The sequence below is a fragment of the Pipistrellus kuhlii genome, unplaced genomic scaffold, assembly GCF_014108245.1.
Source record: "Pipistrellus kuhlii isolate mPipKuh1 unplaced genomic scaffold, mPipKuh1.p scaffold_m20_p_26, whole genome shotgun sequence".
In the NCBI taxonomy this organism is placed as follows: domain Eukaryota; kingdom Metazoa; phylum Chordata; class Mammalia; order Chiroptera; family Vespertilionidae; genus Pipistrellus; species Pipistrellus kuhlii.
In genome coordinates this window covers 758,751-783,117 of record NW_023425525.1, presented here as the reverse complement: position 1 = coordinate 783,117, position 24,367 = coordinate 758,751, and the positions used below count along the sequence as shown (strand labels likewise).

General features: G+C 68.1%; 1 protein-coding gene across 1 annotated transcript; it reads left to right on the top strand.

Annotated features, from left to right (window-relative positions):
• Positions 1-1,573: 1,573 nt before the first annotated feature.
• DDC (dopa decarboxylase) lies at positions 1,574-22,384 on the top strand. Its single transcript, XM_045587182.1, has 14 exons — positions 1,574-1,808; positions 3,287-3,400; positions 4,564-4,683; positions 5,994-6,128; positions 7,819-7,962; positions 11,609-11,675; positions 12,688-12,782; positions 15,384-15,451; positions 17,554-17,630; positions 17,728-17,747; positions 19,098-19,196; positions 20,578-20,679; positions 21,144-21,345; positions 22,264-22,384. Exons 1-14 carry the CDS (start codon positions 1,608-1,610, stop codon positions 22,290-22,292), a joined length of 1,473 nt encoding a protein of 490 aa, XP_045443138.1. The 5' UTR covers positions 1,574-1,607; the 3' UTR covers positions 22,293-22,384.
• Positions 22,385-24,367: the final 1,983 nt, after the last annotated feature.

Genomic DNA, 24,367 nt, shown 5'->3' with positions numbered 1-24,367 from the left:
AGGCCGGGGGGCACTCCGGGGCAGGGCTGGGGCGGGGGGCACTCCGGGGGCAGGGCGGGGGGCACTCCGGGGCAGGGCTGGGGCGGGGGGCACTCCGGGGGCAGGGCGGGGGGCACTCCGGGGGCAGGGCGGGGGGCACTCCGGGGCAGGGCTGGGGCGGGGGGCACTCCGGGGGCAGGCCATCTGTCAAAGAAGAACTCCAGACCACCGTGGTGGTGGGAGCTGTGAGCTTATCAGAGCTTGGACAGGTAGCTGTGAGACAGGAGCCAGGCGGCAGGGGTGAGAGACGGGGCAGCGGCCTCCTGCATTCCTGCACGTCTCTCTCTCTCTATACCTCTAGGCCTGAGGTAGAGACAGAGAGAGAGAGAGAGAGAGAGAGGGAGAGGGAGAGGAGCATCCATGATAAGACAGAATCATGGACCGGCTGCCCCCTGCACGCTCCCCACTGGGGATCGAGCCCACAGCCCGGGCCTGTGCCCTGACCGGATGGAGCCCTGACCTCCCAGTGCCCAGGTCGGTGCCCACCACTGAGCCAGGCCGGCTGGGCCCGAGGTAAATGTTGAAGCCAAAACAGGCTTCACCAAACCCAGAGCCTGGCTCCATCTCAGGACCCTGTTCAGCCGCGTAGACGGCAATGCGGCCGCCTCGCCAGCGCGTGCACAGGGATCCGCGGAGGTGGGGGGAGGGGGGAGCTGAGGGGCCAGGAGCGGGGGTCCGGGAAGACGGGGCCCACAGCCCTGAGCTGGTGGCTGCGGGCCGCCTCCCCTCGGGGCCCCCTGGCGGCCAATGAGCTCTCGCCGGCCGGGCCGCGCCGAAGGCCAGAACCGAGGCTCCTCGACTCGCGCAGCCCAGCCCCGCCAGCGCCGTCAGGAAGGCGGGGTGGGCGTGGAGGCCGTGTGTCTGTCCCACCAGCGTGGATGTGGACAGGGATGGGGACAGGGAAGGCGTGGCACTCAGGGTGAGGGGCTGACCAGCGGGTCCCAGCTCCAGCTCCGGGCACTTCCCGGTCCCCGTGGGAGTGCAGGGCCTGAGTCCGGCTGGGGGCTCCGTGGTTCAGCACCAACTACGAACCAGGAGGTTAGGGTTCGATTCCCAGTCAGGGCACAGGCCCAGGTTGCTGGCTCGAAGCCTAGTAGGGGGCGTGCAGGAGGCAGCGGATCCATGATTCTCTCTCATCATTGGTGTTTCTCTCTCTTTCTTTCTCCCTTCCTCTCTGAGATCAATAAGGATATTTTAAAGCCCTAGCCAGTCAGCTCAGTGGATAGAGCGTCAGCTTGGGGACTGAGGGGCCCCGGGTTCAATTCTGGTCAAGGGCATGTACCTTGGTTGCGGGCACATCCCCAGTGGGGAGCGTTCAGGAGGCAGCTGGTGGAGGCTTCTCTCTCAACAATGTTTCTAACTCTCTATCCCTCTCCCTTCCTCTCTGTAAAAAATCAATAAAATATATTAAAAGAAAAATAATATATTTAAAAAGCGTGCCTGGCGGGGACCTGGCCCAGGTGGCCCGGCGGTCAGCGGGCGTGGACGCGGCCGCCCCGCGCAGAGGTGTCGCCGCCCACTGATCCGTCCCCCTCCTCCGGCTCCCACAGGTTCTCTGAGGCCTCACCATGGACGCCGGCGAGTTCCGGAGGCGCGGCCGCGAGATGGTGGACTACATCGCCGACTACATCGAGGGCATCGAGGCGCGCCAGGTGTACCCCGACGTGGAGCCCGGCTACCTGCGCCCCCTGATCCCTGGCTGCGCCCCCCAGGAGCCGGAGGCCTATGAGGACATCATGAGGGACGTGGAGCGCGTCATCATGCCGGGGGTACGTGGGCATCAGAGCTGGGGGGGTCCACCCGGGCCCCGGGCCTCGGCCGTCCCGCCCGACAGCGACCCAGTCACTGCAGTCTGGGCGAGACCCCGGAGCCAGGGCGAGGGGGGGGGCAGGTGACAGCCTGGGCCACACAGCAGCGGGCGAGGGAGCCGGGAGGCAGCCCAGCCCGGGCCTCGGGGCCAGGGCCTCCGGCCGCCCTGCGGAGCCAGGGTGTGCGGGCCGGGCTGGCTGGACGGGGCACACACCTGCCTCCCTGCCCGGCAGGGTCAGCCACGTGCAGAGCGGTGGTGGTCGGCCTATGTGGAACGGAGGGTGGACGGTCTGTCCAGGGTGCCCGGAGCCGGGGCCCCGAGGGGCTGGCAGCTCTGGGCCTCTGGTCCCGCTGTCAGCCTCTTCCCCGTGGAGGAGGACCTGGACAGCGCCGGGCAGGAGCCCCCGGTCCTCCCTCCACCCGCCGCTCAGACTGGACGCCAGGCCCTGAGCCCTGTGGGGGCGGGGTGGGGGGCAGCCGGGTTCCTCACAGCACGGCTCAGCGGCCCCCGCCCCCGACTCCCAGGAGAGTCCCTGACATTTGCGCCCCGAGCCGGCCCCCCGCCGGCCCCCCGCCTGCCGGCTGAGCAAACACCAGCCCAGCCAGCCTGCAGGCCGCACTCCGTGAACGTCAGGCCAGAAGCCAGCGCCTCCCTCCCAGGGCGCCAGACCGGGTCCGAGGCCTCGGGGCCCGGGGCGGGGGCAAGACAGGCCGCTGGGCCGGTCTCCCGGACTCCGCCCGAGAACTACCACCCTGTGTGGGGCAGATGGCCGTGCCTGCACCCCCTCCACGGAGGGCGCTCCGGAGGCGGGCGTGCGTGCGCAGGAGCACGTTACAGAAGCTAAACCGGCCGCACCCCGTCTCCCCGCCCCCCTCCTCCCGGCCCGGGTCTGCACCTCACATGTCCCTCCGGGACCCGCGGGGCGGGGTCCGAGGGCGCAGGCCGGAGGGAGGGAGGGAGGGGACTGAGCCGGAGAGCGTGGGTGGCAGCCCGGCCAGCAGCAGGCCTTGTCAAATGTATTTTGTTATCATCACTGCGTTTTCCTGTTGGAGGATGGAGGGTAGGGAGAGGGGGAGAGAGAGAAACATCGATGTGAGGGACACGGGTGGTCTGCTTCCCGCACACACACAGCGTGACTGGGCTGGGGGCGGAGTCTGCGGCCAGGGTACAGCCGTTGCCCGGGAATCGAACCCGAGACCCTTTTGTCCGAGGGCCAGCGCTCTGACCGCTGAGCTGCCGGCCGGGCACTGTCAGGCCTTTGCCGTGTTCCTGCCTGGACCTTCTTTGGAGGGAGCCGTGTCGGGCTCCTGACACGCACACGCCGGCCGGATCTCCCACCTGGTGTTGGCCAGGACCCGGCCGTGCCCACGGGGAGCCCGGTCCTCGCTCCGGGGGCTCCTCCTGCGAGTGACCGCCCGCCCGCCTGCCCGCCTGCAGGTGACCCACTGGCACAGCCCCCGCTTCTTCGCCTACTTCCCCACGGCCAGCTCCTACCCCGCCATGCTCGCCGACATGCTGTGCGGGGCCATCGGCTGCATCGGCTTCTCCTGGGTGAGTGCGCGGGGGAGCCCGGGGTGGGGGTGAGGGGAGGGGGCGGTGCCCTGCGGACAGGGTGGGGTCACCCTGCAGAGGGCCCTCGTGGGAGAGGCCGGGAGCTGGTGAGACAGACCTTCCTGGGAGCGGGAGTTCCCGCCCAGCCCTCCGCACGCCGGCTCCCTTTCCGGCCATGCAGCTCAGCGTGCCCAGCCTTTCTAGAGCCTTCCACAGGAGACGGTGCTGACGGGCGAGCCCGCGCTGCCCGCGCCCTGCGGCAGGGTCACTGCCCGGCGCTGCGTCCGGGCAAAGGGCCCTGCTCGGTGGGCCTGGGCTGGGACAGTTTGTAAATGTGTTTTTATTTATTTTTTATTATTTTTTAAAAATGTATTTTATTGATTTTTTACAGGGAGGAAGAGAGGGGGATAGAGAGTTAGAAACATCAATGAGAGAGAAACATCGATCAGCTGCCTCTTGCACACCCTCTACTGGGGATGTGCCCGCAACCAAGGCACATGCCCCTGACCGGAATCGAACCCGGGACCTTCCAGTCCGCAGGCCGACGCTCTATCCACTGAGCCAAACTGGTTTCGGCTAAATGTGTTTTTATTGATCTCAGAGAGGAAGGGAGAGAGAGAGAGAGACAGAAACATCAGTGAGGAGAGAGAACCATGGACGGGCTGCCTCCTGCACCTCCCCCACTGGGGATGGAGCCTGCACCCCGGGCCTGTGCCCTGACCTCCTGGCTCCTCGGCCGACACTCAATGGCTCAGCCACCCGGCCAGGCCAGGGTTGGACGATGGTACCCCGGGTTCCCTGGCGATGACACCCTGCTGCCGGGCTCGGCATTCCGCACGGAGTGTGCTGTGCCCAGGCCAGCCCGGAGGACTGAGCGGGGAGGGGGCGGCATTGCCAGGATCCGCGCCTGCGGGGGGCACCCTCGCGCACAGACACGGCCTCCGGGCAGACCTGGCGCTGGGCCTGGGGAGCCGCCCTCCGGCCCCGTGCAGACTCGGGGTCCCGGGGGCAGGGCCGTCTCTGTCCCTGCTTCTCCCTGGAGCTCCACCCCGGGGTGGGCCTTTGGCAGCCGTGTGAACCCCAGCTTCGTGGGCAGAGCCGAGCCGGCATGCCCGCGGCCCTCTGTGGGGAGCGGGCGACGCTGAGGGCGGCCTCCCCTGCAGGCGGCCAGCCCGGCGTGCACGGAGCTGGAGACGGTGATGCTGGACTGGCTGGGGAAGATGCTGCAGCTGCCCGCGGCCTTCCTGGCCGAGAACGGGGGCGCCGGCGGGGGCGTCATCCAGGTGAGGCGCCGCGGGGGGCGTGGCCACGGCGAGGAGCCGGGCTCCGGGCCCCTGCCCACCCAGGCGGCTCGGCTGCACGGCGCTGTGGCCCGGAGAGTGGTCCCTGGACGTCTCTGGTTTCTAGAAGGTTCCCCTCCTGGGCCACTCCCCTCCCGCCCCTCCTCCCTCACGGGCCTGGGACGGACGCAGATGGCTCTGTGCTCCGGGCCGGTGAGGCGGGGGCGGCAGATGATCCCGCTGATCCCCTGCCCAGCGCCTTACGTAATCCCATCGGCCAGACCCGTCCCCCGGGGGCCCAGGCCCCGTCCCGATGGAGACCGGCGCCTTTGGAGGCCCCACTCCGCGGCCGTCCTGTGGGGGCGCCCGAGGCGGGCTGTGCGCGTCCCCTCAGGAGTCTGAGAGCTCGGGGGGGCCCAGCCCTTCCCGTGGGGGGACCCCGAGCTGGGGCGGCGGCCATGGCAGCCTCTGTCCCTGAGCCTCGCGGGACTCATCGAGCCCTGCGCAGGGCGGCCCCCTCCAAGGGAGCACCGGCTTTCAGTCCCCCCACCAGCCTGCAGCCCGCTGCCCCCGGGCCCGGCCCTGGGCGTGCCCCCCCACCCGCTGCCCCTGGGCCCGGCCCTGGGCGTGCCCCCCCACCCGCTGCCCCTGGGCCCAGCCCTGGGGTGTGCCCCCCCCACCCGCTGCCCCTGGGCCCGGCCCTGGGGTGTGCCCCCCCCCAGCCCGCTGCCCGCTGCCCCCGGGCCCGGCCCTGGGGTGTGCCCCCCCCGCCCGCTGCCCCCGGGCCCGGCCCTGGGGTGTGCCCCCCCCCCCGCCCGCTGCCCCCGGGCCCAGCCCTGGGGTGTGCCCCCCCCCGCCCGCTGCCCCTGGGCCCAGCCCTGGGGTGTGCCCCCCCACCCCCACCCACTGCCCCTGGGCCTGGCCCTGGGGTGTGCCCCCCCCCCCCCGCCCGCTGCCCCCGGGCCCGGCCCTGGGGTGTGCCCCCCCACCCGCTGCCCCTGGGCCCGGCGCTGGGTGTGGCTGGCCAGGGTGCCGTGGCTTTTCTAAAGTCACTTTTTGGTAAATTGTTTTTATTGATTTTCAAGAGAAGGAGGAGAGAGAGAGAGAGGGAGGGAGAGAAGCATCCATGATGAGAGCGAACCATGGAGCAGCTGCCTCCTGCACGCCCGCATGGGGACGGAGCCCAGAGCCGGGCCTGTGCCAGACCCTGGCCTCCCAGCCCTCAGGCCGGCGTGAAGCGGGCGGAGGAGCGCCCCCAGGTCCGGGCCGGCGCCCTGCCGCGCTCTGAGGGCCCGTCTCCGCCGCTGACCCAGGGGAGCGCCAGCGAGGCCACGCTGATGGCGCTGCTGGCCGCGCGGAGCAGGGCCGCCCGCCGCCTGCAGGCCGCCCGCCCGGGGCTCACCGAGGCCGCCGTCATGGAGAAGCTGGTGGCCTACGCCTCCGACCAGGTGAGCAAGCGAGCAGCCGCCGGGGCCCGTGTTCCTCTCACTCCGTGTCCGGCCCGAACCAGACAGGACAGGGCAGCCTCCCGGCACTGCAGACCGTCCCCCGGGCCGGACACAGGGGCCGCGGGGCGCGCCGTCCGCCCCCGGGGTTCACTCCGCCGGCCGGGACACCCAGGGGCCGCGGGGCGCGCCGTCCGCCCCCGGGGTTCACTCCGCCGGCCGGGACACCCAGGGGCCGCGGGGCGCGCCGTCCGCCCCCGGGGTTCACTCCGCCGGCCGGGACACACCGTGCTGCGGGGCGCGCCGTCCGCCCCCGGGGTTCACTCCGCCGGCCGGGACACCCAGGGGCCGCGGGGCGCGCCGTCCGCCCCCGGGGTTCACTCCGCCGGCCGGGACACACCGTGCTGCGGGGCGCGCCGTCCGCCCCCGGGGTTCACTCCGCCGGCCGGGACACACAGGGGCCGCGGGGCGCGCCGTCCGCCCCCGAAAAGGGAGCCCCGTGAGCCACGGCGACCGGCTCCGGCCGCCCGCCCGGCGCCCTCGGCAGGCCCCCGCCCGAGCACAGGGACTCGGACGTGGACTCGGAGCCCCGGCTCCCCGCCACGCACTGTGGTTTCATTGTGTCTTTAAACGCACTTTTGTTGGCTTCAGAGAGGAAGGGAGACGGGGAGAGAGAGGAACATCCGTGAGGAGAGAGAATCCTGGACCGGCTGCCCCTGGCACGCCCCCCGCTGGGCATCACGTGCCCTGGCCTGGACCTGCCAGGACCCCTGGCTCAGAGGTCGCCGCTCAGCCTGGAGCCGCCGGCCGGGCCGGCTCTTTGTCTTGGATCCACGCTCTCCGGCACGTGGGTGCCTCCCCAGGGGAACCACAGCTGGTGCCCGGGGCCCTCTCCCCGGAGGAGAGGCCTAGGGACCCAGCCGCAGCCGGAGGATGTGCACACCAGCCCTGCGCCGGCCAGCCAGGGAAAGGGTTAAAGAAAAAACCCCAAATGCAGAGCAGGCCGAGGGAGAGGAGGAGGGAGAGAGGAGCTGGCAGGGAGGCTGGGGTCGAAAGGTCAGCGGAGCGCCCCGCCCGCAGGAATGTGGGGCCCACGGCTGAGTGGGTGCCGCTGACAGGCTTATCTCCGTGCCTTTCTGACCCGGGCCCTCGGCTGCGGGCGCTCGGTCCCAGCTCATCCATCCGCGTCTCCCGAAATAAACGTGCCGCCCGCGCGTCTGGGCGCGGTGTCGGGGCCGGCGGCGTGGTCTGGCTCCGGGGGGACGCCTGCGGGTGGCTCTGCTCCCCGGAGGGGGTCCGCGCCCAGCACCCCGAGGCCGGGCGAGGGGCTGCAGGGGCGGTGCAGCCTCTCGCAGGGGGGCTGGCGGAGCCCCCCGGAAAAGGATCTGGGGGTTCTCGGTTCCCCCTGGGCACCGTCCCAAGGCCCGGGCGGGAGGGAGGGGGCTCACCAGGCCCCTGAGGACCCGGGGCTCCTGGTTCCGCTGGGACCCCCGGCCAGCGCCTGGGGAGCAGGGCCGTGCAGGCGGAGGGGCGCAGGGTTGGGGCGCCCTGGGAACCTGCAGGGAGAGCAGCGGATGGGCGGGCCGGAGCAGGAGGTTGTGCCCTCTGGCGGGCGGGTGGGCAGGTGGGCGGGCGGAGGGCAGCCTGGCAGTGGGCGCTCGGGCCATGGCCTCACTCGCTGCTCTCCCCGCAGGCCCACTGCTCTGTGGAGAGGGCCGCACTGATTGGAGGAGTCACCTTCAGAGCCGTCCCCTCGGACGGCAAGTTCGCCATGAGAGCGTCCGCCCTGCAGGAGGCGCTGCAGCGGGACAAGGCGGCCGGGCTGGTTCCTTTCTTTGTAAGTTCAGCCTCGGCCGGGCTGCAGAGGCCCCTGGGATGTCCCCCGGGGAGCGGAGAGGGGCCGGTGCCCAGGCCCTGCCCGGGCTGTTTCACCAGGACCTCCAGGGCTGGGCCGGCACGGAGCCGGCGCTGCGGCTCAGGCCGAGACACGCTGCCCAGCAGGGGTGGGGGCCGTGTCTCCTGTCAGAGCAGCTCCCCGGGGCAGGCGTGAGCGGCCACCGCCCGGCTAAGAGACCAATGACCAGGGCCCTGTGGCCAGAGGGCAGGCCTCGGGACCCAGAGGGCCACGCGGAGCCCGAGTTCACGTGCAGCTGGTGGCTATAACCGCACGTGTGACAGCTCGGGCCTCTGGCCTCCCCGTGGGCTCCCGGGCACCGCCCTCAGTCCCAGAGCCTGCTGCGCCCTGGCAGGCCGGCACCCGGGGGAGGGGGTGCGAGCTGGGCAGTTTCCTGGCTTCTCGGGGTTCGCTCCCACCGGCTGAGGCCAGGGCCAGAGCGGGCATCTGAGCGAGCAGGCAGGCCGGGGCGGGCTGGGGCGGGGGCGAGGGGCTGGGACGTGTCCTCGCGGCAGGACCCACCGCCCGGGGCTGCCCGCCCGGCGCCAGCCGGCCCCCGCCCGCCGCGCAAATGTGATTAGGCCTCGGCTGAAATCAGGTTAGCGCCGCGCTGAGCCGTAATCAGAGCCCCGAGCGGAACAGGTGCTGGGAGTTAGCGTGGCTGCGGAGAACCAGGGCAGCTGACTCCACACCCAGACCCTCCCAGGGCCCCCGGCCCCCGCCGCCCCCACTCCCTCCTGGCTGGGCTCTCCTCCTGGACAGGCAGTGAGAGTCCCCCCCAGCCCAGTCCATCCTGTGTCTCCCCGCGCCTCATGGAGGCCTCGATGTGGAGGCCGCACGCCCAGCACGGAGGCTGTGGCCGCCCGGCCCCGTGTCACAGGGCCCAGCCTGGGGAACGTGCCCCCGTCCTGCTCCCCGAGGCCGCCCCGCGAGGAGGAGGGCCAGAGACAGGGCTGCCGCTCAGCACGCGGCCCCAGAGACAAGCACACGCTGGGCCCTGTGGGCAGACAGAGCGGTTTAATTGTTTAAAAAGCCAGCACTTTCTGCCGGTTTAACACCTGAATAACGTACGTAAGTTAGAACTGCAGGGCGTGCTGAGGGAGCGCGCAGACACGTTCCCGCACCTGAGCCATCACCGCGCTGTGGGACCCCCAACACGACCGCAGGGTTCAGGGCCCACTCAGGGTCCGGTTTCCGGAGAAGGCCGCACCCAAAGTGAAGAGAGGCTAGCAAAGAGTTAATCTGGGAGAAAGGGGGCCAGGCGGGAGTCTGCCTCTAGGGGGAGGACTGCTCCCGTGCCCTGGCCTTTGACCATTCCTTTTATTGAGGTTCTGAGACAAAGACATCTCTCAGGCGGGAAGTTCCAAATCAACAAGAATTTACAAGCTGCCTTTCCATGTTATTACCAGTGACAATCTTAGGTTTTGGTTATCGGCACAGCTCCTCTGAGGAAGGCGGTGAAATGGAGGCCCCACCCCAGGGGCTCCGAACGGAGGGAACGGCTCTGAGCAGCACCCAGACGGCCCGCACCGGGGCCCCGGGCGCCATGGCGCTCACGTCCTCTCCGGATGCGGGGCCTCGGGGAGGGCCCCCAGTGCAGGGTGTGGGTCAGGGGTCCCCGAACGCCTGCTCAGTGGCCCATCTGGTCCCCGAGGATGCAGACAGGGAGCAGTGGCCATGGCCGTGCAGGGTGGCACGCGGGAGGTGCCGGGAGAGGGTGCCCAGTGCGGGCAGCAGCCCAGGAGACCCCGTGGAGAGGCAGAGGCCAGGACAGGGCCGGTGGGCTGTGAGAACACCCCAGCCTGTGAGCTCCCCACCCCCCACCCCTGCCCCGGGCCCCAGAGCCAGCCTCCCGTCTGCCCGGTGCCTGGTGTGAATGCTGCATGTCCGTCACGCTGCTCCTGGCCCACACCTGTGGTCCGCGGGCATCGGAGGGGCCTGCTGACTTGTGACGGGAGGACGCCCTCCAGAGCCAGGAAGGGTCCCTCGGTGCAGCCCTCAGTGCCAACCTCCGGGGCCTCGCCCAGCTGTGCAGACAGCAAGGGCTGTGTGTGGTGTGTGCTTCTCTGTGTCTGTGTGTGGGTCTGTCTGTGTCTGTGTGTCTGTGTGTCTGTGCGTGTCTCTGTGTGTCCATGTGTGTTTGTCTGTGTGTGTCCTTGTGTGTCTGTCTGTCATCCATGTGTCTGTGTGTCCATGTGTATCTGTGTGTCCATGTGTGTTTGTCTGTGTGTGTCCTTGTGTGTCTGTCTGTCATCCATGTGTCTGTGTGTCCATGTGTATCTGTGTGTCCATCTCTGTGTGTCCCTGTGTCCATGTGTGCCTACGTGTGTGTGTCTGTGTGTCCATGTGTCCCTGTGTGTGTGTGTGTGTTCGTGTATCCATATGTGTGTGTGTGTGTGTGTGTGTGTGTGTGTACCAGCCTCCACCCCACGGCCACGGAGCAGCTCGCATTAGTCACTCTTCAGCCTGCTCCCCATGCCTTCTGGCAGGAAGCCCGGCCATGGCTCCTGCCCACGTCCCCTGCCCCTTCCCCTGCACAGCCCTGAGCTCCCACGTGGCCCGCAGCCTGGCCTGGACATCAGTGTCACGGCTGGCTGTCCACGGCGAGGACCGCTGACTGGCCTCTCCGGCCCAAATAACACTGAGCCTTTACAGTGGGGAGGGGGACTCACAGACTGGGCCCACTTTGGAGAGGCTCCCCCCAGGCCCAGGTCCCCGAGGCCAGCCCACCGACGCCCGGGCCCACAGGGCCTCCTCCTGCCCATGGGGCCACGCCACCGGCCCAGGCCTGTCAGCCCCCGGGCTTGTGTGCTGCCTCCGCTCCAAGGGGCCCTGGGCGTCCAGCTGGGCTGTCACAGGCCTCCGCCGCCTCAGGGTCTGACCTGGCTTTCCCATCTCCCTCAGCAAAGGCCACCGTTCACACTCACACACAGGCATACACACAGATATACACACACAAATGCACCCTTAAACACACACACATATATCCTCTCTCTCTCTCTCTCTCTCTCTCTCACACACACACACACACACACAGAAACACAGTCACACAGACACACATGCAGACATACACAGACACACAAACACGCCCCCTTAGACACACACAGAAACAGACACACATGCACCCTTAGACACACACACATATACCCTCTCTGTCTTATACACACACACACACACACACACAGACACACACATGCAGGCAGACACACAGACACACACACAAATGCGCCCTTAGACACACACACACACCCTCAGACACACACACACACACACACACACACACACACCAAGCTGTGGGGAAGCTGGGCTCCCTCCCTCCTGGCAGGAAGGACACGCGTGTTCTTGGTGGAGACGTGTGGGAGCAGAGGCGGGCACTGGCGTGTGGTGGGGGGAGGGTTCGGGGAGGGGGACCCTGTGCGCCTGTCCCTCCGCCCGGCTCCCGGTGGCCGGCGTGCTCCTCCCCGGGGGCCCGTGTGGTGAAGCTTCCAGCGAAGACCCACGTCTCCCGGTGGGGCCCTCTCCAGGCCGGGGTCCGGGGCAGGGGGCGCAGGGACCACGGGGCCTGGAGGGACGTCTGCTTTCTGTGCAGGTGGTGGCCACGCTGGGGACCACGCCCTGCTGCTCCTTCGACCGCCTCTCCGAGGTGGGCCCGGTCTGTGAGTGCCCCCGCCCCCCCCCCGGCCCCGGGCGGGTGGGCGGGGACAGACCGCCAGGCTCCCCTCCATCGTGTGACTTCCATCCTCGCAAACGCGTCTCCGTACATGCCGACGTGGACGCCAGCCGGACCGGCCTCCCCCGGGAGTCTGCCGTGGGGAGAGCGGGAGAGAGGCAGAGGCGGAGAGAAACACCCATGTGACAGAAGCACATCGGAGGGATGCCTCTGACCGGGGCCAGGGCCTGAGGAGCCCGCAGCCAAGTCCATGCCCTTGGCCGGGATCAAACCGGGACCCTTTGGTCCGCACGCCGACGCTCTATCCACGGAGCCACACCGGCTGGGGCCAAATGCTTGGTGTCTGCAGCGCCCCAGACCTCCTTACTCCAGCTCCCACAGCTCTGATGTGGCCGCCTGGACCACAGGGCAGAACTGACCCGCACACACCATTTCTCAGGGGCACGGCCGGCTGCCCCAGGGAGAGTCCCCTCCCGGCTCCCGGCTCCCGGCTCCCAGTGCCCTGCAGGAGGGCCCCTGCACCACTGAGAACCATCGCCCCGGAGTAGTCTCCTCCTAGTCCTCCCCACCTCCCCCAGAGTCCTCCCCAGACTTCCTGGGGTCAGGAGCCAGGCCCCTAAAGCGATGAGCAGAACAATGCCCCGACTCCCCTTCTCCGGAGAGGGGCCCGGAGCCTGTGTGTACGGCCACCTCCCTCCCCCACCTGCAGACCCCGCTGTGCCCACAGCCTCCGGGTCTGCCTGGGGTCAGGGTGCGATCCCCTCCACCTTCCCCCTCTTCCCGCACACGCTCTGGGCCTGGGCTGTGCGGGCACCGCAGGCCACCATGCAGGTCCCTGCCCCCGCTTCCTGCAGTCAGGGGAGGGGCTCTGAGGTCCCAGGCCGGCAAGCGGTGGGCTGTGGGCCGGACGAGGTCGGTGGCCAGACCCCACGCGGCCCCTGGGGCCCCACGCCTCCCCCGTGGAGGACACGCCGGGAGCTCACGCCGCCTGCTTCCAGGTAACCAGGAGGACCTGTGGCTGCACGTGGACGCGGCCTACGCCGGCAGCGCCTTCATCTGCCCCGAGTTCCGGCCCCTCCTGGACGGCGTGGAGGTGGGTGTGTGGCTCGGAGCCCGTCACACGTGTGTCCTTACTGATCCGAGAGGAGGGCGCGGGAGAGAGCATCAGCAGCCAGGACAACCACGGAGCTGGCTCCCGCACGCCCCTCACCACCTCCCGCAGGCCCCTCACCGGCTCCCGCACGCCCCTCACCGGCTCCCGCAGGCCCCTCACCGGCTCCCTCAGGCCCCTCACCGGCTCCCGCACGCCCCTCACCGGCTCCCGCAGGCCCCTCACCGGCTCCCTCAGGCCCCTCACCGCCTCCCGCACGCCCCTCACCGGCTCCCCCAGGCCCCTCACCGCCTCCCGCAGGCCCCTCACCGCCTCCCCCAGGCCCCTCACCGGCTCCCGCAGGCCCCTCACCGGCTCCCGCACGCCCCTCACCGGCTCCCGCACGCCCCTCACCGGCTCCCGCAGGCCCCTCACCGCCTCCCGCAGGCCCCTCACCGGCTCCCGCAGGCCCCTCACCGGCTCCCGCACGCCCCTCACCGGCTCCCGCACGCCCCTCACCGCCTCCCGCAGGCCCCTCACCGCCTCCCGCAGGCCCCTCACGGCTCCCTCAGGCCCCTCCCTGCCTCCTGCACGCCCCACACTGGGGATGGAGCCCACAATCCGGGCCTGTGCCCTGACTGGGACTCGAACCCGGACCTCCTGGTTCATAGGCCGACGCTCAACCACCGTGCCACAGGGGCCAGGCTGACGAGCTACTTTATTCTTTATTTTATTTTATGTTTTTTTTCATCCTCACGGAGGACATTTTCCCGGTGGTTTTTAGAGAAAGTGGGAGGGAGGAGGAGGAGAGAGAAGCATCGATGTGAGAGAGACACATCGGCTGGTGGCCTCCTGCGTGTGTCCTGACTAGGGCCAGGGATCGAGCCAGTAACCGAGGGGCCTGCCCTTGAGGGGAATCGAACCAGAGACCTTTGGGTCCGAGGGCAGTCCACCGGCAGGAATGCCTCCTGCAGGGCCGCGTGTGGAGAGGAGCCGATGGGGGCCGCCTCCGCTCTGCGCTCAGAGGCAGGGTTTCGGGGGCCTCGCCGTGCACGGGCGCAGGGGTGAGGGCACGGGGCTCTGCGGGCTGCTGGGGGTCAGAGGGGTCAGTCGTGTTCAGCGGGCTGACCGCCTGGCAGGCAGCGCGGGGGAGCATCAGGCGCCGTGATTGATGCTCACCAGGCCGCGCCATCCCTTTTCTAATTTCCGGCGTGGGCCTGACCGTGCCTGAGGCAGGACAGCGGGTTCCACTCCACCACGCCCCTCCTCCCCCGCCCCCTCCCTGCCTCAGTGACGGTGCCTGGGCGGACACGGGCACCGAGTGCCTGTGGCTACGGGGTGCTGGCCCCCGCTCGGCGGGTCCCTGCTGGTGCTGGCTTTTTGGGGGCCGGGGGCTGGGACGGGAAGAACAAACACCTCACGTGGTGGCGGCACCCACCCTCCCAGGCCTGGCTCCCCCGCGCCAGCAGGCAGGAGGAAGGGGGTCTGGCTGCCCCCCCTCCCCCACCCCCGGGGCCTGGTCCTGTCCCACCACCAGGTTTAGGGTTTCAGGCCTTTTCCTGCGACTCCCTCCTCTGCCCGGTGAACTCGGGGTGTCACCTTTCAGGGGGCCCTCCCTCACCCCCTCGGCGGCAGCCGCCAGCTGGGTTCTATCAGCGCAGACAGGATCTGGCCGGCCGGGGTCTGCCTCCCCCTCCGGCCCCTCCTGCGCGGCCCCCCGCTCCTGCTCAGATAAGGCTGCAATATCCTGTCTGGGCCCGCGGGAGATAAGGCGCCCTCGGTGGGAGCGGGGAGCGAGGCCGTTAACCAGGCCGCCGAGCTAATAATGCGCTGGCAGGCGGCCCCCGGCCCGGCCCGGCTGCGCCGCCGCCTTTGATCAGCAAACGGGACCTTGTCATTTCCTGCCTTTTCTCCACGGGTTTTATGGAGGGAGGCCGGGAGGAAATGAAGCCGGGCCCCGAGCGGCCGCCCGGACCACGGCCCCCCTCCATCACCCCGTCCCCCCTCACCTGCCCCCTCCCCCGCTCCGTCCCTCCTGCCTCCTCAGCCGTCCTCCTAGGAGCACGCGGACGGCCGGCCGCCGGAGGCTGCTCGGCCCTGTGGGCCCGGCCGGCCTCCGGGGGCGCCCTGGCCGGCGGTGCGGGAGAGCCGGGCTCACGGTTTGAAAGCACAGAGCTGAGCCTGAGGACGGGGAGCCGGCAGGCCCCCTCAGGCCCCGTGGCTAACACCTCCCATTTTCTCCGGAGCCCGTGGCGGTGCCCACAGCCGGGAGGCCCGGCCAGCTGTCTGCAGCTGGGGCCTGCACCCCTTCCCTGCCCGGCCCGCCCGCCCGCCCGGCCAGCCCCGGGCGGCCCCTGCAGCTCCGAGCTGCAGGGGAGGGGTGCATGGTCACACCACGTGGACGGGAGTGGAAAGGCCTGGCCGGTCAGGCGGCCGCGGGGGGGTCACGCCGAGGCCGGCCCCCGCGCCCCGCGCCCCGCGCCCCGCGCCCCGGCCTGTGGGTCGGCCGGTCTCCCGGCGCAGTGGGCACCACACCTCCTGCGCGGTCCTGCCTGGTGGCTGCGAGTAACACAACCGTCTCCTCTTTGTGCCCGGCTCCCGCAGTGTGCGGACTCCTTCAACTTCAACCCCCACAAGTGGCTGCTGGTGAACTTCGACTGCTCTGCCATGTGGTGAGTCCGCCCCCTGCACCCTGCGCCCCCTGGCGGCCACTGTGGCTGAGTGGGTGGGGGCGCGGGTGCTGAGGGAAGACGCTGCCCCAGCAAACCCGCGGTGGGACTCGCCTCGCCCGGGCAGACGGGCCGGCTCCGGTCGGGCAGCTGCCACGCTGCCCGGTGCCGCCAGATCTGCGCCCAGACGCCAGGGACCAGGAGCTGCGTCTGATCCCGGCCGTTCCTGCGGGAGCTCAGGCGGCCGCGCCGCCCGCTGTGCCGTCCACGGGGGATGGTCCAGGGCTCCCCACAGGAGCGGCCTGGGCCCCAGATGTGGCTCCTTGGAGTCCGTCAGAAACAGTGTCGGCCGTCGGGGTCCAGTCTGTGTGAGCAGGGCCTGGGCCTGTGCTCTCACTCCATTTCAATTCTGTGTCACTCCTCACCCAGGCTGTCTTCCCACCGGTGTTCAGAGGGAGTGGGAGGGAGGGGGTGGGATAGAGAGAGAGAATCGTGGATGAGAGAGAGAGACATCGATGGGCTGCCTCCCGAGCATGCCCCGGCCAGAACAGGGACTGAGCTGCAACCCAGGACAGGCCCTGCGCTCTGTCCACTGGGACAAGCCGGTCCAGGCCGGGGGCCTGATTTAATCCAATCGCCCCTTCAAACTCCGTCTCCAAAGACCCAGGCTGAGGGCGGGGCACCGTGCGGCCCACTGGTGTGCGCAGCGCTGCGGGGACAGGCCTGGGCTGACAGCTGGGTCCCGGGTCAGGCCCCATGGAGGGCGTGCAGGAGGCAGCCCGTCCGTGCTTCTCTCTCATCAGGACGCTCCTATCTCTCTCCCCCTCTCCCTTCCTCCCTGAGATAAAAATAACAAAGACGGCACAAGAGGCTTGCTCACAGCACAGCGCAGGCCCCCTCCCCGTCTGTCCGCGCTGAGTGCTGACAGGGGCTGGCGGGCGGCTTGACCTTGAGATGCCCTTGGTGCGGCCTCACCCAGGTGTGGGCTCACGCTGCCCCCCCAGCCGCGCGGGGAGCTGGCGGGCCCCACGGCGGTCCTGTCCCCCAGCAGGACCATGTCTCACAGTAGATGAGCAACAGCAGGAGGACGAGGAGTGGGGATGTGCTCACAGGGACACACACACACACACACACACACACACACACGCTGTGGCAGGGAGCAGCAGTGCGTGGGGCCCCAAAATGATGCCGTTTGGGCTTGAGCATCCTGAGTTTGCCTGCTGTTTAGAAACAGGCACATCCAGACCACGGGCGACGTAGGATTTCTGCAGGAAATTCAGCACACTGGGTGTGATCACGCCATGCAGTTGCCTGGCGCCCCCTGGGGGCAGTGAGGGGAAGGACATTGGTGTCCGCGGAGGGCTCAGGTTTTCTGCCAGTGGCCAGGGGGATGTATCGCTGTTCACCTCTGTTTGAAACCACAGCTTCAGCGCCGCATCATACTTTATTTATGTATTTGTTTATTTTAAATTCTCACCCGAGGGTGTTTTCCAATTGGTGTTTATGGAGAGTGGAGGAGAGAGGGAGAGACAGAGACATCGACGGGGTGCCTCCCGCATGCACCCTGACCAGGGCCCAGGCCGGGGAGGAGCCTGCAATCCTGCTACGCGCCCTGGTCCAGACTCGAACCCCGGCCCCTTTGGTCTGCGGTGTTCCCGGCAGCCACCATCCTGAGAGAGGGCCGCCCCGGCACAGACTCCAGGGAATTAGCACCGTGGGCCAGGGACAAAGGCCCAATATTTAGTCTTTTCCAAAATATGTCCATATGTTTTCACTGATTTCACAGAGGAAAGGAGAGAGAGAGAGAGAGAGAGAGAGAGAGAGAGAGAGAGCGAGAGAAACATCAACTAAGAGAGAATCACGGATCGGCTGCCTCCTACAGTCCCCCTCCTGTGGACTGAGCCGGCAAGCCCGGTGTGTGCCCCGACAGGGAATGGGACTGTGACCTCCTGGTTCACAGGTTGACACTCAACCCCCGAGCCATGTGGGCCAAACAGTTATTCTTCCTTATGCCCCCCCGGGGCTCAGCGGCCATGCGCAGGGCGGGAAGGGGCCGGTGGGGGGCACAGCGGCCGGGGCCCTGAGCCTGTCCCCTCGGTTTGCAGGGTGAGGAAGCGCGCGGACCTGACCGGAGCCTTCAAGCTGGACCCCGTGTACCTGCAGCACAGCCACCAGGACTCGGGTGAGCCGGGCCATCCGTCCGGGCCGGGGCGTGGGGCCGGGCGCCTGCCGGGGGGGCGGCCGTGCCCGCCGTGTCCGACCGTCTCTTCTCTCCCCAGGGCTCATCACCGACTACCGGGTGAGTGGAGCCTCGTCCGCACAGAGCGCGGGCCGCCAGGGGCCGGGCAGGGTCCCCACGGCCGGTTGGCCGGTCTCGGGCGGAGCGGGCACCACGCAGCCACCTGGCCCGGGCAGGCTGGGGGTGAAGAGGCTGCTGGGCCGGATCAGAAGGCAGAACGGGGACCTGGGCTGGGACCCCCGGCCTCGCACCCGACGCCGTCTGGGTGTGGAGCGTGTCTCTCTCTGTTTGGCGTGGGGAGGACAGCCTGCAGGCGGTTCGAGTGCGTCCACGGGGAGGCAAAGTGCCCCAGCCACTCCCGGTGCCCAGGCAGCCGGCACAGCGGGCAGAGGCTGTGGCCTCGGGCGGCCTGGTCTTCCTCCTGACGTCAGGCACAGGGACCAGCAGCACTCCTCCCCGGGGTTATGGTGACGGCTGCGGAGCCAGCGAGGGGCTGGGCTGGGAGTGAGACAGACAGACCGAGTGTGTATGTGCGTGTGTGTGTGTCCCCGGGATCGGGGTCTGGGCGGGGCCGGGGGCCAGGCTGGTGCAGGGGGAGTTTCAGCTCTAAGCGGCTTCTGCCCCTCCTGGTGCTCCCGGCTCCCCACGGCGCCCGCCCAGCTCCGGCCGGTGTGTGCCCCCTGCCTTTCGCTGAGACCTGCTCTCTCCTCTCCTGGCCTTACCATCCCCAGGGGGTGGGCGGCCACTGAGGCTGTCTGTCCCTGAGGCTCTCTGTCTGTCCCCGAGGCTATCCGTCTGTCCCTGAGGCTGCCTGTCTGTCCCTGAGGCTGCCTGTCTGTCCCTGAGGCTGTCTGTCCCTGAGGCTGCCTGTCTGTCCCTGAGGCTGCCTGTCTGTCCCTGAGGCTGTCTGTCCCTGAGGCTGCCTGTCTGTCCCTGAGGCTGCCCTGTCTGTCCCTGAGGCTGTCCGTCTGTCCCTGAGGCTGCCTGTCTGTCCCTGAGGCTACCTGTCTGTCCCTGAGGCTGCCTGTCTGTCCCTGAGGCTGTCTGTCCCTGAGGCTGCCTGTCTGTCCCTGAGGCTGTCTGTCTGTCCCTGAGGCTGTCTGTCTGTCCCTGAGGCTGCCTGTCTGTCCCTGAGGCTGTCTGTCCCTGAGGCTGTCCGGCTGTCCCTGAGGCTGTCTGTCTGTCCCTGAGGCTGCCTGTCTGTCCCTGAGGCTACCTGTCTGTCCCTGAGGCTGTCTGTCTGTCCCTGAGGCTGCCTGTCTGTCCCTGAGGCTACCTGTCTGTCCCTGAGGCTGCCTGTCTGTCCCTGAGGCTGTCCGTCTGTCCCTGAGGCTGTCTGTCTGTCCCTGAGGCTGTCCGTCTGTCCCTGAGGCTACCTGTCTGTCCCTGAGGCGGTCTGTCTGTCCGCAGCACTGGCAGCTGCCGCTGGGGCGCAGGTTCCGCTCGCTGAAGATGTGGTTCGTGTTCCGGATGTACGGGGTCACCGGGCTGCAGGCCCACATCCGCAAGGTGAGCTCCGGCTGCTCTTTGGGTGGGTTTCTTTATTGTAATTCTATCTCATTGATTCCAGAGAGGAGGGGAGAGGGGGAGACATCGCTGGTGAGAGTCACGGGCGGCTGCCTGCCACACGCCCGCAGCCAAAGCCTGTGCCCTGGCCGGGGATGAACCCTGACCTCCGGGCTCACCGGCCGATGCTCAGCCACGGACCACGCCCGTCACCTGCTTTTTTTAACGATTGAGAAAGCGGAGGCCATCATTGCCCTCCCCCTGCCCCCCTGCCGCTCGCACAAGGTCCCTCCCACCCCGTGTCCTTCCTGGCCACGGCCCCGTGGGGGACAGGTCCTCGGCGTCCATGGCAGGGGCGCGCCTGCAGCTTCCGGCTCCAGAGCGGGTGACGTGGCCTCCGTCCCCTCCGCGTCCCAGGGCCTGTGGCTGGACAGGGTGTCCCGGCCGTCCTGAGACAGGGCCGGCCGGCCTCCCTGCTGAGCCGCCATCGGCCCGCGTGTGGGGAGCGTGTGGGGCTGAGGGTCAGAGCTGCTCTCAGACGCCATGAGGCTCAGCGCCTCGGAGGGAGGAGCGGAGTGCTGGGCTAAGTCTCCACCGCGATCCCGGCTGCAGCCCGGCTCTTGGGCGGACCTGCTGCCTCGTGTTAGACACCAGCCTCCCTCTGAGGTGACGCCGAGGAGAGGAGGGGCCCGCCAGCCTGCCCGCCACTGAGTGCTCCCGGAGCCTTCCAGGCCCCTGCAGGCTCGGTCTCTGGCACCCTCTGGTGGCACCACATTTCCATGTGCCTGGGAACTGCGCCTTTAAATGGGGGCTCAGCCCCAACCACACTTTAAGCAGAAATGCTGCTCAGAGGCCCCAGCCCCTCCCCTGCCAGCACCAGCACCGGCACCGGCACCGGCACCAGGCTGGCTGCCTGGGGTTAGGCCAGAAAGACACGCACCGAGACCACCTTCTCAGCTCAGTCCTGCCCGGGTCAGCTCCTGACTCCGCACCCACGGGCAATCGCAAGCTCACGCAGGAGCAGAATGAGTTCTCCATGGAGGCGGCGAGCGCGTGGCATCACGCACAGCCGCGGCCTCTGCAGGCCCGGAGCTGGGCCCCGGCCCCAAGGCACAGCTCAGCCTCAGTCTCCACATCTGCAGAATGGGCCGAGGCACAGCCTGCTCTGGGCACTTGCTCACCCACCCCTCCTTTCTAGAATTCTCAGTCCTCTTTGCAGCGTTCTGGTGGGTCGGACGCAGGACAGGGGTGGGCGGGTTTCCCCTCTCCCGTGGTAACACCAGGGGCCCTCTGTCTGGGGGGACGGGGGCAAGAGAGGGGGTGACAGACGCTGAAGAGAACGGCGTGTGCGGTGCGCCGGGCCCTGACACGCCCTCCCCTCCAGCATGTGCGGCTGGCCCACGAGTTCGAGGCCGCGGTGCAGCGAGACCCTCGCTTCGAAATCTGCGCGGAAGTCACCCTGGGGCTGGTCTGCTTCCGGCTGAAGGTATGTCCATGCCCATCTGTTCTCTTTTTTGTTTTTAAATATTTTTTATTGACGAGAGAGAGAGGAGAGAGAGAGGAGAGAGAGAGAAAGAGAGAGAGAGAGAGAGAGAGAGAGAGAGAGAGAGAGAGAGAGAGAGAGAGAGAGAGAAGGGGTGGAGAAACACCAATGATGAGAGAGAACCATGGACCGCCTGCCTCCTGCACCGCCCACACTGGGGATGGAGCTCACAGCCTGGGCCTGTGTCCTGACGGGGAATCGAACCCTGACCTCCTGGCTCCCAGGCTGAGCTCAGCCCTGTGCCACGCCGGCCGGCCAGCCACGAAAGGGCAGCCCTGACGCGTGGCACGTTCCCCGCCGGGCCCGTCCTTAGCCCGCCCTCAGCCCGGCTGCGCCCGGGCGGGCTGGCTGGCTGTCCGTCCGTGGGGACAGCGGCCCGGCCTCACTGAGTCCCTCCCTCGGCCCAGGGTCCTAACCAGCTGACCGAGGAGCTGCTGGACCGCATCAACGGTGCCCGGGAGATCCACCTGGTGCCCTGCCGCCTGCGGGACCGCTTCGTGCTGCGCTTCGCCATCTGCTCCCGCGCAGCCGAGCCCGTGCACGTGCAGCGGGCCTGGGCCCACATCCAGGCGCTGGCCACGGCGCTGCTGGCCGCCCGCGGGAGGACAGGTGAGCCGGGAGGAGCGGCGGTGACGGCTACTGGGAGGCTAGGCAGGCTCACTTCCTAGCCACACGTGAACACTGCCAGCGGTGTTTGTCTGAACCCCCGCCCCCGCCCCCCGAATTCTCCCGTTCGCTGAGGGGACGTCCTGTCTCGCCCTGGGCGCCCCAGAAGCACACACTCTAGCAGCTGCGCTCAGTGTGCAGTGCATCCCACGGAGCGCCACGCGGCTATCCTGTTACACCCGCGCACGGTGTCACAACACCGCACATCGGGTATGCTGCCGGGACCCTCCAGAGGCTGCCCACCGTGCACACACACGGCAACAGCTGACAGCACAACTTCAAAAAGGAACCCTGCCTTCACAACCATCCAAAGCACTGAGTAAATGCCAACGCCCCGGGGACAGACTCAGGGTGGAGGGATGGAGAGCTGAACCCCTGGCTGCCCCTGAGCGTCTCGGAGGCCGCCGTGTCAAGCCGGGGTCAGGGCTGCGAGAGGAAGGGCGCGGAGCTGTGACGGGGGGAGGGGGTAAAGGGGGGGCGCGCGGGACCGTCTTCTGACCTCGAACAACGTGACTGCTCCCACCCAGGTCACAGGCTCTCACACATCCTTCTCTGTGCCGTGCAACGTGTACAACATTCTGATTCTTTCGTGTGTGTGTGTGTGTGTGTGTGTGTGTTTTAATATATTTTTTGATTTTTTACAGAGAGGAAGGGAGAGGAATAGAGAGGGAGAAACATCGATCAGCTGCCTCCTGCACACCCCCCACCGGGGATGTGCCCGCAACCAAGGCACATGCCCTTGACCGGAATTGAACCTGGGTCCCCTCAGTCCGCAGGCCGGCGCTCTATCCACTGAGCCACACCGGTTTTGGCTTGTGTGTGTGTTAACGCAGCCATATGTTCCCGCCATTTCCCCCGCAGAGATCCAAGCTGAACAGAAGTGTGCCTGAGAGCCGGAGGGATGGGATAAACACCACCCGCTCCGTGGACGCGAGCCTCGGCTTCGCACACTTCGCACGCCTCCCTCCAGCTGCCAGCCGCCGCCTGCCGCCTGCCCGGCTCTCGTCGGTGGAGACGTTATTTCCACGTGAAAAGCAATCCCGGCTTGTAGCGCCGAGTCGTTTGGCTGTGGCTTTGTTAATTAGGCAATCATAGTGCTTCCTGCTCTTGGGGCTGTCCATGGTGGGGAGGGCCTCCCGGGTCCTCTCCTGGGCAGGCCGCGGTGACAGGCTGGAGTCACACCTGTGTCCTCACTGCGCTCCGTCCTGTGTCCTCACTGCGCTCCGTTTTGTGGCCTCACTGCGCTCCGCCCTGAGGCCTCACTGTGCTCCGCCCTGTGGCCTCACTGCGCTCCGCCCTGTGGCCTCACCGCGCTCCGTTTTGTGGCCTCACTGTGTTCTGTCCTGTGGCCTCACTGCGCTCCGCCCTGTGGCCAATAAACTATCGGAAGAGCAATGCCGTGTGTCTGGGGAGCTTCCTGTCGTGCGCTGTGCCCGCTGATGGTGATACTGTGGACGTACCCTTCAGAGTGGCCAGAGGTGCGGGATCCTTGGATATTTGTAAACAGCATTCATTCATTCATCTATGTTTATGGAGCGTGTCATACATGTCATACATGTCAGGCGTGGTTTTCGATGCCGAAACAACATATAAGGCTCACTGGGAGACAACTCCAGCTCTTAAATAAATAGACAGCAGGATGAAGGAGCACAGGGAGGCCCACCACGAACAGGGTGGCTTTTACCGTCATGTGGCCGTCACGGTGTTAGTTGCTGCTCAACAGTCATTTTTCCACCTCCCCTCCAGGCAGTCCCTCTCCCAGGAAGGGAGACCCCAGGACCGCTGAGCCGGGACAGGGAGAGGAAGGCTCCTGGCTCCCCAGGAAGTGGCTTCCTCCTTTTTCCAAGAGAGAATTTCCGGGAAAAGATCCCCGTGTGCCCCCCTCCTGCTCTAAGTGTGTAGGCCGGCCTTGGTGTGTGGGCCCTCCTGGGCAAGGAGGCCAGGCCTGGGGGAAGGGGGGAAACCCACCGGGAGAAGAAGGCGGAATGGAAGATGGAAAGACAGCCTGCATGACCTCTGAGGTCGGGTCCTCAGACCCCAAGGCCCCTCCAGACCTCAGGTGCCACCGCGGCATAACGGCCCCAGAGCTGGCTGTGAGCGGCTGTTCTGTTGGGTCTGAAACGCCATCCACTGCGCTAACCTGTCTCTGAAGCCAAAGCCCACGGTGGCCAGGAGGCCTCTCAGAGCTCCGGGCAGGTCCCTCAGGGGCAGGCTGTGAGGGGTGTGCGGGCGCAGGGCGGCTCAGCAATCCCCTCACATCGCACAGGGACTTTGCTCGCCCCTCCACTTAGTCTCAATCTCAGCCTATACCTACCCCCCGCGTGCCCGGCCTCCGGAGCCGCTGGGCCATCCTCCAGGGCCCCTGGGGGCAGGGGAGGCCGGGGAGCGCATCCTGGGGGACCCTCTGAATGCAGCCCCCTCGCCGCCTGCGCATCTTCATTGCGAAGGACTTGAAGGATGAAGCGCCTCGGCAGGGAAATGCAGAGTTTGTCCTAAGTAACCCCGCCAGCTGCACAGCCCGCGCTTCCACTTTAACCAGACAGCCTCCTGCGCCCACGTGTGCCGGCCGGGCCAGCCCCGCCCCCGACGCACAGCCCCGCCCCTGCGGACAAGTCCCGCCCCATACGCTCAGCCCCGCCCCCGACGCTCAGCCCTGCCTCCGACCCCGCCACCGACGCGTGGCCCCGCCCCCTACGTTCAGCCCGACGCTCAGCTCCGCCCGGCTCAGTCCCGTCCCCGGACGCTCAGCCCCGCCCCACGAGCAAGTCCCGCCCCCGAAGCCCAACCCCGCCCAGCCCACCAGTCCCTGCCCCGACGCCCAGCCCCGCCCTTGCGGACAAGTCCCCGCCCCCGATGCTCAGCCCTGCCTCCGACCCCGCCCCCGACGAGTGGCCCCGCCCACTACGTTCAGTCCCGCCCCCCGACGCTCAGCCCCGCCCCGACGCGCGCCCGCCCGGCACCGGCG

What these genes read in the sequence shown, in the direction of transcription:
- DDC (XM_045587182.1), top strand. Translation starts at nt 1,608, where the DNA reads ATGGACGCCGGCGAGTTCCGGAGGCGCGGCCGCGAGATGGTGGACTAC. An exon ending in TTCGACTGCTCTGCCATGTG is followed by an intron (nt 15,452 to 17,553) that starts GTGAGTCCGCCC and finishes CTCGGTTTGCAG; the next exon opens with GGTGAGGAAGCGCGCGGACC. An exon ending in TGGTCTGCTTCCGGCTGAAG is followed by an intron (nt 20,680 to 21,143) that starts GTATGTCCATGC and finishes CCCTCGGCCCAG; the next exon opens with GGTCCTAACCAGCTGACCGA.